This window comes from Melospiza georgiana, chromosome 5, assembly GCF_028018845.1.
Source record: "Melospiza georgiana isolate bMelGeo1 chromosome 5, bMelGeo1.pri, whole genome shotgun sequence".
NCBI lineage: Eukaryota > Metazoa > Chordata > Aves > Passeriformes > Passerellidae > Melospiza > Melospiza georgiana.
In genome coordinates this window covers 67,777,317-67,791,310 of record NC_080434.1, presented here as the reverse complement: position 1 = coordinate 67,791,310, position 13,994 = coordinate 67,777,317, and the positions used below count along the sequence as shown (strand labels likewise).

Genomic DNA, 13,994 nt, shown 5'->3' with positions numbered 1-13,994 from the left:
TTTGCTCCAGGCTGAGCCCCTGCCCAGCTCCCTCAGGGATTGTGCAGCCCCTGCCCAGCTCCCTCAGGGATTCTGCAGCCCCTTCCCAGCTCCCTCAGGGATTCTGCAGCCCCTTCCCAGCTCCCTCAGGGATTGTGCAGCCCCTGCCCAGCTCCCTCAGGGATTCTGCAGCCCCTTCCCAGCTCCCTCAGGGATTCTCCAGCCCCTTCCCAGCTCCCTCAGGGATTGTGCAGCCCCTGCCCAGCTCCCTCAGGGATTGTGCAGCCCCTTCCCAGCTCCCTCAGGGATTGTGCAGCCCCTTCCCAGCTCCCTCAGGGATTGTGCAGCCCCTTCCCAGCTCCCTCAGGGATTCTGCAGCCCCTTCCCAGCTCCCTCAGGGATTCTGCAGCCCCTTCCCAGCTCTGTCCCTGCCCTGGCCACGCTCCAGCCCCTCCAGGGCTCTCCAGAGCTGCCCCAGCACTGGAGGTGCCCCAGCAGTGCCAGCACAGGGGACAAGGGCAGGGCAGGACAAGTTCTCAGAGAGGTTCTGGACTCTTGGAGGTTTTCAACACAAGCTGGAATAAAGCCCTGAACAGCCTGGGCTGATCTCAGGGCTGCTTCCATGGAATCATGGAATGGTTTGGGTGGGAAGGGACCTTAGAGTTCATCCAGTCCCATCCATGGATAGGGAAACCTCCCACTGTCCCAGGTGGATCCAAGCCCCAGTGTCCAGCCTGGCCTTGGGCACTGCCAGGGATCCAGGGGCAGCCACAGCAAATCTGGCAATTCCAGCCCAGCCCCTGCCCACCCTCCCAGCCAGGAATCCTTCCCAAAATCACCGCTATCCCTCATTCCTGGAGGTCAGACCAGAGCCCCCCAGATCCCTCCCCTGCGATTTGATCCCACAAACCACCAAACAGATTCCATGAATTTCCCCCAGTGGGGGCAATCAGAGCTGGTCACTGAGAATGGGATGGGATTGAGGGGATGAAACCAGCCCTAAATCCAGACCTCCAGGATATTCCCAGCCCTGGAAAAGCTCTGCTGCTCCCCCTCCCCTCAGCTGATGAGGAATCTGCATCGGGGCTATTGCAGGAAAACCTCCCTGGCTCAGGGTGGGTTTTTTTTCATTTTTTCCCTCCCTTTTCCAGGCCTGTTTTCCAAGGGGAATATTTCCAGCCCTGTGATTTCTGCGCCGCCGCCGCTTTGATGGCAGCCAAGAGCTTTTCTCCCGGGGAAGAAAAGGAGGTCAGGGGGTTAAGGGAGCTCTGTGACAATTCCCAAAGTTCACTGTGCTGCCACCAGGGCCAGGCTCGGGCCAGGCTCCATTAGCACGTAGGACAGGGTGGTTATCACAGGTCACTGACACCGGCCCGCTCTAATGGCTTTTCCTGTGGCCTTATCAATGCCGTGCACAAAGTGGCTCCCCCCAGCCTTCCCCTATGATCTCAGAGCTCTGTTTACAGCTATCTCCCCGCACCAGGCACCAGCCCAGGCAGCAGACGCTGAGAAATGCCAGGACACGGCCATGGGACAGCCTGCAAAGTGCCTGAGATGAACAAGGAGTCACCAGAAAGGGAATTTTTGTTCTTTTTTTTTCCACTGCGCCCCCCGCTCCTTTCCACAAAAATAAAATTAAGTATTCGAGTTCCCAAGGAAAACTCGACAAGCCCGAGCTCTGAAACAGAAGAACCACAGAGTTTTCATGGTGGGGTTTGTGTTGCACTGGGGAATAAAAGGAACAAGTGGTGCTACAAAGAGAAAAAAGGTTTGGTTTCATCTGAAAGGCAGGGCTGGGTGGCTCTCGTTGTTGGAGTTGTGGTTCCTCAGAGCCTCCCTCCTGCCTTGAAAGGAGAACTTCAATTGTTCTGCCCCCCTCTGCAAAGCACAAATATTTTTGGTGGGGATGCTGAGCCCCTGAGAGGGTGGGGAGGGAGTGGGAGCCCCCCTGCCCAACCCCATCCCAAAAAAGCAGGAAAAGGAGGATTGGGGCAGGCAGCACCAGCAGCAGCACACCTGTGAGAGGAATTGCAGTGATTGAAGTGCAGGAGAGCAGGATCCACAGGATCCCCCATTTCCAATGGAATCTGCTCCATGTGGCCAGCCCAGGTGGGAATTCCACAGGCTCACCTTGGGCCCAGGGACCCCTGAGCAGCTCCTGCAGCAAAACCTTGTGATTCCAGCGATAACCCCAAAAGAAAACCTTGTTTCTATTCCCAAGGCTGTGCTGGCTGGGCGCTAAGAGACACAAAACTTGTCCTTCCCTAAAATTCCCAAGGAGAGCTGTTCCAAAAGGATACAGACTATCCACCCTGACAAGATATTCCTCCATGGATTGTTTGCAGTAAAAAAGGGGTTATTATTAACTGTACCTTTTTTTTTTTTTTTTTTTTTTTTTTACCTTTTTAATGCACTTTGTGCATCAAAGCAGCTCGAGGGTCGGGGGAGAGGCAGCACAGATAAAAATGTCAGTGCTGAGATAGGACAAATTTATAGTAAATCCCTGTCAGCTCCCATTTATCTAAATTATCCAGCTCTGGATTCTCCAGAAATCCTTCAGCAGCTCCAGCTTTTCGGGCTGTTTTTACCTCAGAATCCGCTCCCTTTTTCTTTCTGCCTTGTTGCCTGTGTTTTTGGACACTTGTTCTTTCCCCTAAAATGACCCCTTTGTAGCTGGGATCAAAGAGCTGGGAGTGTCAATCCCAGTGTCTTCAGGAACATGTGAAGAACCTCAAAGTAATTGGGAAGCAATTAGCACCGAGCTAAAAAAACCCACCCCGCCGAGGCAGAGCCTAAATGAGCACTAACAGGCACCAGCCCCGCTCAGGGAAGGGTTTAAGGGACTTAAATCACCCTCAGCTGCCTCCTGACAACTTTTTGGGAGCACCTTCAGTGCAGCCCACTCTGCCTTGAGTTTTTTTGGCTTATTTTTATTTTTATTTCATTCCTTTCTGCTTTGGGTTCACTCTTTGCTTTCTGCCTCGCTGCAGCTTAGGGGAAACATGAAACACAAAACTGCTTTTCATTTTCTGTTGTGTAAAGCAAAGCCATCCCATGTCTTGGCCTGGAAATCCAAGGCACCCAGCAGCTGCTGAGATGCTCCTGCAGATAAACCAGCTGGCCCAGGCCTCACCTCTCCCCCTTTATTTTGGATATTGATCAAAGCAGCCCTGGCATTACACGGATTTTGGTCAGAGGCAACATAAAAGATCAACCCCTCCATGGTGAAATCACGTTCTGGGTCTGTTCTTTAGGTCACAATTCTTTATTTATTGCCATTTTCCACAGCTCCTCTGCCAGCAGGGGATGAAGCTGGTGCCGCCAGCCCAGGCTGCAGGTGAATGGCTGAGATAGGCCAGGGCTGCTGAGCTCGGCCTGGGCTGGGCTTAGGGCAAAGGGTCAGCTCAGACTAGGCCAAGGCTTGCCCAACTGATCCTGAAATTCCCATTTTAGACTTTCTGCCAGTCCCTCTCCTTAAATCGTTTGCAGATTCCGAGGCTGGTTTGGGAGGGAGGCACCCTGAAGATTTTGGGATGTTTTGTTTGGTATCTGCATAAATTCAAACTCTTTCCACTCCCATCTCTCCCTCAGGCAGCCCCTTCCTACCCAGGAAAGGAATTGGGATGAACAATCCCATAAAACATCCCAGGACAGCCTGGGATGGCTGAACAGAAATGGCTGAACAGAGCCTGGGCTGGGCTCAGGGCTCAGGATCAGTTCAAACCAGGCCAGACCTCAGCCAACTGACCCCAAAATTCTCATGTCCTAGACTTGCTGCCAGTGCCCTCCTTAAATAATTTGCAGATTCCCAGACTGGTTTGGGATGGAGGCCCCCTGAAGAGTTTGGGATGTTTTGTTTGTTATCTGCATAGATCCATGTGCGTCTCCCCCTCAGGACAGTGTCAGGCAGCCCCTTCCTTCCCAGGAAAGGAACTGGGATGAACAATCCCATAAAACATCCCAGGACAGCCTGAAATGGCTGAACAGAGCCTGGGCTGGGCTTAGGGCTCAGGATCAGCTCAAACCAGGCCAGGCCTTGCCCAACTGATCCTGAAATTCCCATCTTAGACTTTCTGCCAGTTCCTCTCCTTAAATCGTTCACAGATTCCCAGACTGGTTTGGAATGGAGGCACCCTAAAGATTTTAGGATGCTTTATCCCAGATCTGCAGAAATCCAAGCTTTCCCCTCTCCCATCTCTCCCCTTAGGCAGCCCCTTCCTCCCCAGGAAAGGAATTGGGAAGAACAATCCCATAAAACATCCCAGGAGAGCCTGAAATGGCTGAACAGAACCTGGGCTGGACTTGGGGCTCAGGGTCAGCTCAAACCAGGCCAGACCTCAACCATCTGATCCTGAAATTCCCATCTTTGGATTTGCTGCCAGTCACTCTTGTGGGGTGGGTGGGAAATCATTCACAGATTCCCAGGCTGGTTTAGGATGGAGGCACCCTGAAGAAGTTGGGCTATTTTATCCCAGCCCTGCAGAAATCCAAACCCTTCCCATGCTCATCTCTCTCTGAGGCAGCCCCTTCCTCCCCAGGAAGGGAATTGGGATGAACAATCCCATAAACCATCCCAGGAGAGCCCGTCCTGCCCCGCAGCCGCCACCACGCCAAGGTCCAGCTCTCAATTAACCCCCGCCTGACCTTCCTTCACTTTCTTTCCCCCTGCTCTGCCCTTCCTGCCAAAGTTCAGCGTTTCCTGGAAAAGTCTCCGTGCCTGTTGGATGTTGTCCTTCGCCTTGGTTGCCGAGGGAAGGATTTGCAGGATTTACAGGTGCCTGGCCCCCTCTGGAAGCCCATGACCGCGGGCTGACCCCCCGGTACAATATGTGAACTCCTGCCCTGCTGATAAGGCTGCCAGATAGGAGCAGGAGTTTGCAAATAATCCTTTGGGAATTTATAAGCAGCACAGCCATAAAACCGAGGTGACTGGAAGGTCGATTTCACTAAAAATAATAAATATCTCAATGTTTATTCAACGTGGGCCTTTTTAACTGCAGGCCAAGCTCTGAGATAACGCCATTGTAAATGACAAATATTGGGAGTTTTGGGGAACTATTACATTATGATCCTTCCGTCTGACACTGCCGGGGCCGTTCCCTCGATGCTGTGCAGGATCTCTGACATTGCTCCACCCGAGCTGGGCCTAGAGAGCCAGGCCAGGATTCAGGCTCAGGTCAGCAAAAGGGCAATTTGCTGCTCTGAAGGTTTTTCTCCTGCTCCTGGCTCCCTAAAACACCTTCCCTAGAGCTGAGCTCTGGTTTCTGCTCGTTGTTAGTTCTTGTGCCTGGTTGTAGGGTCTGGGCTGGGAATGAACAGGAGGAATGAGAGAAGGGACAGGAGTGGGAGCAGGAACAGGGATAGGAATGGGAGCAGGGACAGGAGTGGGAGCAGGGACAGGAATGGGAGCAAGGACAGGAATGGGAGCAGGGGCTGGTCCCAGCTCAGGGTGGGGATGGAGCTGCTGGCACTGGACCCCTGCCCTGCTTGAATCTCTCCATGGAATCCCTGAGGTTGGAAAAACCCTCAGGGACTGAATCCAACCATCCCCAGCCCTTTGTCCCCAAGTGATGCCTCCGGTTTGAGCTTTTCTATTTTTCACATTCTGTGCTGCTTCAGTGTGTGGGTCTGGGTTTGCATTATGGGATGGAGAGCTCTGTGCACAGAGCAGGGAGACAAAACAATTCCTGCTCCAGCTGGGCACCAAGGACAAATGACCCAAATCTCAAGAGCACAAACACCGTGGGCTGGAGAGAGAAAAACAAGCAGGGTGGGACTGCATGGGCTAAAGCTGCAATGGGACAATGAACTGCAAGCTGCAAATGGAGATAAAAGGGAGAGACCTTGGGAGCACTCATGCATTTTGGGACCATTTTGGTCCATCTTGGTTCATTCTGGGACCATTTTGGTTCATCCTGGGTTCATTTTGGGACCATTTTGGTTCATCTTGGGTGCATCCCTGGCTGGGCTCTTGCGCTGCCCCAGGTGGATCCATGGAGGAGATCCTTTTAACCAATCCCTGCTTTATTCTTTAATTCTGTCTGGTCTCTGCTCTAGCTCAGCCTCCCCAAGGCATCACAAGGGCCAGATCCCTGCAGGGATCAGGACTGCTGGAAAACCCTTTCCACAAAGGAATTTTCTCAGTATCCAACCTAAACTTCCCCTGGCCATTCCCTCTTATCCCATCCCATGTTCCCCCTGTCCCTTGCAGGGACACCACCACCCATCCCCTGCACCATTCCCACCTCCAGAAGAAGAAAATCCCACCCAGATCCATCCCTTGGATCTGCTGCTTCCCCTGACACATTTCTGAGGATCAATCCCTTTTTCTGATTAGAAAGACAACAAAAATCCCCAATGCAGAGACAAACCCATTTCTGTTATGTGAAGCAAAGTAATTCCATGTCTTGGCCTTGAAATCCATGGAACGCAACCATTTGGAATGTTCAAAACTGCCCCATCCACCAGCAGAAGCTGCTGACCCTCCTCAGAACACCTTTGTGGACAACCACACCAGCAAATCCATAATAAATCCAAATTAAATCCATAATAAATCCAAATTAAATCTATAATAAATCCAAATTAAATCCGAATTAAATCCAAATTTAGTCTATATTAAATCCAAATTATTTGTACATAATAAACTCATATTAAATCCATATAAAATCCATATCAAACCCACACCCTTGACTCAAACCAAGGCCTGGCAGTCCCTCCAATAGGATTCCCAATCCCGTCTCCACGATCCCTGTTTCTCCCTGAAGTTTCCCCAAACAAAGTGGCACTTTCAGCCCCTCCAGCCTTTCAGCTCCCTCCTAATTCCCAATTAACAAACTCCTGCTCCAGCTCCCAGCTCCGCCTGGAGCACTGGGATTTTCCTCCAAGATAAACACAGCCATGCATTTTGGGGAGGGGAACTTCTCATTCCAAGAAAATCTCACGGCGACATGGCCAAATGACCTAATTATGAACAGATGAGGGGCACAAAAAGATGTTTTATAGGAACGGGGCTTCTGACAGTTCCTTTCCTTCAGCAAACCCGCGTGGATTGCTGGGGACGCTGGGAAACAGGGAAACAATTCCCTCTGCAGGCTGGGAAGGGAGGAGAGCTGGCAACACAGAGCTCCTTTCATCTCCTGCCTGGGATCTGGGCTGCCCAACCACAGGGGAAGAGCCCCAAAATGGCTCCTGGGCTCCAGTGGCCCTGGAAAAGGGATGCAGGTTCCCTGAAATGGCAGATTCAGGGCATGGATGCTCCTGGAAGCATCCCTAAAATGGAAAATTGGAGGGAGAGCTCCACAGGTTCCCTGGATCAAGAAATTCAAGGCTCAGATGCATCCCCAAAATTAAAATTTTGAGGGTGAGTTCCCAAGGCCCTGGAAAAGGGATCAGACTCCATAAGTTCCTTGGAATGGCAGATTCCGGGCTTGGACGCTGCTGGAAGCATTCCAAAAATTCAGGGTTGGAGGACAAATTCTAAATATCCCTAGAAAGGGATGAGGCTCCACAGGTTCTTTGGATCAGGACATTCAAGGCTCAGATGCATCCCCAAAATTAAAATTTGGAGGGTGAGCTCCTAAGGCAACAGAAAAGAGATGAGACTCCACAAGTTCCTTGGAATGGTACATTGAAGATTTGGATGCAACCCTGAAATTCAGAGTTGGAGGGTGAGATCCAAAGGCCATGGAAAAGGGAAGAGACTCCATAAGTTCCTTGGAATGGAATATCCAGGGCCTGGATGCTCCTGGAAACATCCTCAAGATTCAAAGTTGGAGGGTGAACTCCAAATGTCCCTAGAAAGGGATGAGGCTCCACGGGTTCCTTGGATCAGGAAATTCAAGGCTCAGATGCATCCCCAGAATTAAAATTTGGAGGGTGAGCTCCCAAGGCCCTGGAAAAGGGATGCAGGTTCCTTGGAATGGCAACATCAAGGCCTGGATGTTGCTGGAAGCATCCCTGAAACCCAGAGTTGGAGCATGAGTTCCAAAGGTCTCTAAAAAGGGATGAGGCTCCACAGGTTCCTTGGATCAGGAAATTCAAGGCTCAGATGCATCCCTGAAATTCAGAGTTGGAGGGTGAAATCCAAAGGCCCAGGAAAAAAGAGAAGACTCCACAAGGTCCTTGGAATGGGACATTGAAGGCTTGGATTCATCCCCAAAATTAAAATTTGGAGGGTGAGCTCCCAAGGCCCTGAAAAAGGGAAGAGACTCCATAAGTTCCTTGGGTTCAGGACTTGGATGATCCTGGAAACATCCTCAAAATTCAAAGCTGGAGGATGAACTCCCAATGTCCCTAAAAAGAGATGAGGCTCCACAGGTTCCTTGGATCGGGAGATTTAAGGCTTGGATGCTGCTGGAAGCATCCTAAAAATTCCCAGTTCAAATTTGGAGGATGAGGTCCAAAAGTTCCTTATCTGCCCTCCTTATAAATGAATATTTTTAAAAATCCACGTACTCAGAATTCCCAAGAGCCAGCCTGTGGAAACCGGAGCTCTCTGGGACAGCTCCAAGGAACCATTTTTGTTTAAAAACCAAACTCCTGGCACAATCTGTGGGAATTTTTCCCTCAGGAATCTCAGAGTGATCCGGGCAATGGTGGATTTGGGGATGGCAGCAAAGCTGCTCCTGTCAGACAGAGCTGGCGGAGCAGGGAAGGTCTCCAGGGTGCAGCAAATGATCAATTTTTGAGGAATTCCTGCCCAAAACTCCTCCTTTTCCATGGAATAGTGAAATTACCGTGGCTAAAGAAGAATCCTTGGAGAAAACAGCATTGGAATCTGACCAATTCCTGCCCAAAACTCTCCCATTTTTCAGGGAATAACTAAATTGCTGCATCCAAAGAGGAATTTTTGAGGAAATAGTATCAGAATCCACCAATTCCACCCCAAAACTCTCTAATTTTAATGGAATAATGAAGTTAACAAATCCAAAGAATTCTTGGAGAAGATGGTATCAGAATCCAATTCCTGCCCAAAGTTCTCCCATTTTGATGGAATAACTAAGTCAATGAATCCAAAGAATTCTTGGAGAAAATGGCATCAGAATCCAACCAATTCCAGCCCCAAACTCTCCCATTTTCAATGAAAAAGGAAACTAATGCATCCAAAGAGGAATTCTTGGAGAAAACAGCATCAGATTCCAATCAATTCCTGCCCAAATTTCTCCTATTTCAATGGAATAATCAAGTCCATGAATCCAAAGAATTCTCAGAGATAATGGTATCAAGAATCAAATCAATTCCTGCCCAAAACTCTTCCATTTCCATGGAATATGGAAATTACTGCATCCAAAAAAGGTATTGTTGGAGCGAACACATCAGAATCCAACCAATTCCTTCCCAAAACTCTCCACTTCCTACAGAATAACAAAATTACTGAATCCAAAGAAGAAATCTTGGAGGAAACAGCGTCAGACTCCAACCAATTCCTGCCCAAAACTCCTCCATTCCCATGGAATAACAAAATTCTTGCATTCAAAGAGGAATTCTTGGAGAAAACAATGTCAGAATCCAACCAATTCTTCCCCAAATTTCTCCCATTTCAATGGTATAATGAAGTTCATGAATCCAAAGAATTCTCAGAGATAATGGTATCAAGAATCCAATCAATTCCTGCCCAAAATTCCTCCATTTCCAAGGAATAAGGGAATTACTGATCCAAAGAGGAATTCTTGGAGCAAACAATGCCAGAATCCAACCAATTCCTCTCCAGATTCCTCCCATTTCAATGGAATAATGAAGTTCATGGATCCAAAGAGGAATTCTTGGAGAAAGCAGCATCAGATTCCAACCAATTCCTGCCCAAAATTTGTCCATTCCCATGGAATAACAAAATTCCTGCCTCCAAAGAGGGATTCTTGGAGAAAACCCAACAACCAAGAAATATAAACACATGAAAAATTCCAGATTTGGGACAGGAGGAAATTCCCTTTGCATTTCTGTGCCCTGCACGAAGGAATTCCTCAGATTTTCCCCAAATCCATCCTTCCTTGGATTTTTCCTCCCTCAGGGATGCACATCCCAGGATGAAGAAGGGAGGGGCAGATCCACAGAATTCCTCAATGCAGGAAAATCCCGGATTCACTCACCAGGACAGAGTAGATGTGGAGGCATCGATAGACCGGGGAGAAATCCACCAAATCCTGGGCTCCAGGCACCTGAAACGGGGAGAAAAATCCATTAAAAACGTGGGAAACTCACCAAAAATCCATGGGTGAGGAAGCAAAACTGCAAAAAAAATGAATTATTGATAAGTGGAGCACGAAAATATCACAGACCGACAAGTGAAACCCTAAAAAAAAAATCACATTTAAATAAGTTTATCGATCAAAAAAATCATATTTAGGTGAACAAAACTATTAAAAAAATCAAATTTCAATGTGTCCCTAAAAAATTCCATCTATGTGTGTACAAGTCATAAAAATTTCATTTATAAATAAGAAGAACTGCAAAAAATTTAAATATGGGTACATGGAACTCTAAAACAAGTGAAACCCTAAAAAAAATCACATTTAAATAAGTTTATCACTCAAAAAAATCATATTTAGGTGAATGAAACAATTTAAAAAATCAAATTTAAATAAACACCACTCTAAAAAAATCCCATCCAGGTAAGTGCAACTCACAAAAATTTCATTTATAAGTAAGTAGAACTGAAAAAAATTTATATATGGGTATATGGAACTCTAAAATATCACAGACAGACAACTGAAATCCTAAAAACCCCCCCACATTTAAATAAGTTTATCACTCAAAAAAAATGCATTTAGGTGAATGAAACTATTAAAAAAAATTTAAATAAGCATCACTCTAAAAAATCCCATCTAGGTGAGTGCAAGTCATAAAAATTTCATTTATAAATAAAAGAACTGCAAAAAATTTAAATATGGGCAAGTGGAAGTCTAAAATAACACAGAGAGACAAGTGAAATCCTAAAAAAAAAAATCACATTTAAATAAGTTTGTCACCCCCGAAAAAATCATATTTAGGTGAATGAAACTATTAAAAAAATCAAATTTAAGTAAGAGTCACTAAAAATCCCATCTACGTGAGTATAAGTCATAAAAATTTCATTTATAAATAAGTAGAATGGCAAAAAAATTAAATATGGTCAAGTGGAATTTGAAAATATCACAATGAAACAACTGAAATCCTAAAAAAAACAAAGATAAATGAAAGCCATTCCAAAAAAATCACATTTAGGGAAGTGTAGCTCTAAAAAAATTAAATTTAAATGAGCATCAGTCCAAAAATTCCCATCGAGATGAGTGCAGTTCCTGAAAATTCCATGGGTAAATAAGGATAACTGAAAAAAAAACTAAATATGGGCAAGCAAAAGAGTAAAATAGCACATGGAGAGAAGTGAAATCTTCCAAAAAATCAAATTTAAATGAAAGTCACAAAATCACATTTGGGTAAATGAAATTATAAAAAAAAATCATATAAATAATATTTTTTTATCATAAATTATGTAAAAATATAATTTAGCAAAATATTTTGTAAGAATTCTATAAATTCGTGTCACTCCAAAATGCCAATTTTAGGTGAGTGCAACTCTAAAAAATTCAATTTTAAATCAATCCCACGCTAAAAAAAAATCACATTTAGGAAAATGAAACACTAAAAAAATCACATCTAAATCAGTGTAACTCCAAAAAAATCACTTTTGGGTGAGTGTAGATCTAAAAAATTCCAACTTAAATAAATTCCATCCTAAAAAATCACATTTAGATGAGTTCAACTCTAAGAAATCTCATAAATTAATGCCACTCTAAGAAATCCAATTTAGGTGAATGAAACTAAAAAAAAATCACATCTAGATCAATGTATCTAAAAAAAAAATTCTGATTTTAAAAATGCTAATATTAAATGTGTCACTCAAAAAAATCACTTTTAGCTGAGGACAGTTCTAAAAACTAAAATATAAAGAAATTCCACTCTCAAAAGTCACATTTAGGCAAATGAAACTATAAAAAAATTCACATCTAAATAAGTGTAACTCCAAAAAAAATCACTTTAGGGGTTGCAACTCTAAAAAATTCAAATTTAAATCAATTCCATGCTAAAAATCACTTTTAGATGAATATAATTCTAAAAAAATCAAAACGGAACTAAATTCCACTATAAAAAAAATCAATTTAGGCAAATGAAACTGTAAGAAATCACAACTATGTAAGTGTAACTAAGAAAAAAACAAACACTTTTAGTAGAGTGCAACTCTAAAAAATTCAAATTTAAATAAATTCCACTCTAAAAAAAAACCACTTTTAGATAAATATAAATCAAAAAAAATAAAATATAAATAAATTCCACTCTAAAAATTCAGTTTCAGTTGAATTTAACTCTAAAAAAAATCCCATTTAAATAAGTTTATAACACCAAAATATCATTTCTAGGTGAGAGCAGCTCCAACACCAGTGGGTCATGGGCAAAGCCAGGATTCCAGGTAAGGAAAAATTCCTTTTAATTCCTGGGATCTCCCCAAATATTCTGATTTTTCAGGCCTTGGAAGCAGGAAAATGCCCTTTAGTGTTGGGTTTTGCTCCACTGAAATCCCACGGAACGCTGGGAATCATTCCAGGCCTAGAATCCAAGGGATGCTGGCATCACCCATGCAACAAAAAATGGGAAAAAAGGCAAAAAAAAAGGCAAAAAACCCCAAGTAATTATTTGGATTTTGCTTGAAAGTCCCATTTGAGTTTGATTTTTCCTGTTTTTTTTCCCTTGGGAAGGGAATTAGGGCTGGGTGGGATCAGAGGGGGAATTTCCATTTTGCGTTCTTTGGGGATGCTCCCCTGGCTCTCCTTGGGGGCTGGGAGCTCCGGCACCCCAAATCCCAGGAAAGGGAGGGTTCTGTGGGAATGGGGTGGGAAAAGGGCAGGGATGGAAGGGCCAAGGAGAGCCCTGGAAATGGGGTGGGTTTGGGGTTTTAGTGAGGCTGGAGGGGAGCTCGGGGCTCAGGGAGGATTCCCAATCCCAAAGAGCACTGGGAAGGGGCCTGGAGGCTCCTCAGGAGGGATGGGAAGGGAAAACTGGGATTGGGATGAACTCCTCCATGAGGGGGAAATGGAGCTGGTAAAGGATTGCAGGGTGAGAGGGAAATCAATCCTGACTGGAGCTGAAATGGGGGATCCCAGGATCCCAAACTGGTTTGGGATGGTTTGGGATTCTAATGGAGGAGCTCTGAGGTGATCCAGGATGGGATTCCCACATCTGCACCCTCAGGATTTGGTGGGATAAACTCCTCTGTGAGGTGGAAATGGAGCTGTTAAAGGATCACAGGGTGAGGTGAAAATCAGTCCTGGCTGGGGCTGAAATGGGGGATCCCAGGATCCCAGACAGGTTTGGGATGGTTTGGGATCCCTTAATGGCCATCCTGAGGTGATCCCAGTGCTGCAGGATGGGATTCCCACACCTGCACCCTCAGGATTTTGTGGGATAAACTCCTCTGTGATGTGGAACTGGAGTGAAAGAATCTCCTCCATGCAAGGAAAATCAGATCTCAGCACTGCAGAGGGGCCTGGCTAGAGCTGAAATGGGGGATCCCAGGATCCCAGGCTGGTTTGGGATGAGAGGAACCCTCACTGGGGCAGCCCAAGGTGATTCAGGATGGGATTCCACATCTGTTCCCTCAGGATTTTGTGGCATAAACTCCTCAATGAGGTGGAACTGGAGCTGTTAAAGGATTGCAAGGTGTGAGGGAAATCAGTCCTGGCTTGAAATGAAATGGGGGACCCCAGGATTGGTTTGGGATGGGGGATACCAAAACAACCCAGGCTGGTTTGGGATGGGAGGGACCCTAACTGGGGGACCCTGAGGTGATGCAGGATGGGATTCCCACATCTGCACCCTCAGGATTTTGTGGGATAAATTCCTCGGTGGGGTGGAAATGGAGCTGGTAAAGGATCACAGGGTGTGAGGGAAATCAGTCCTGGCTGGAGCTGAAATGGGGGATGCTAGGATCCCAGACTGGTTTGGGATGGGAGTAACCTTAAAGCCCATCCTGAAGTGATCCAGGA

General features: G+C 46.0%; 1 protein-coding gene across 4 annotated transcripts in view; it reads right to left on the bottom strand.

Annotated features, from left to right (window-relative positions):
* Positions 1–13,994, bottom strand: part of EXOC6B (exocyst complex component 6B) — a 296,115-nt gene that overhangs the window by 139,613 nt on the left and 142,508 nt on the right. For all 4 annotated transcript variants that reach the window (XM_058024491.1, XM_058024492.1, XM_058024489.1 and 1 more), the window contains exon 8: positions 10,065–10,133. In XM_058024491.1, coding sequence (XP_057880474.1) covers positions 10,065–10,133 — 69 coding nt within the window. The remainder of the gene's footprint in view (positions 1–10,064; positions 10,134–13,994) is intronic.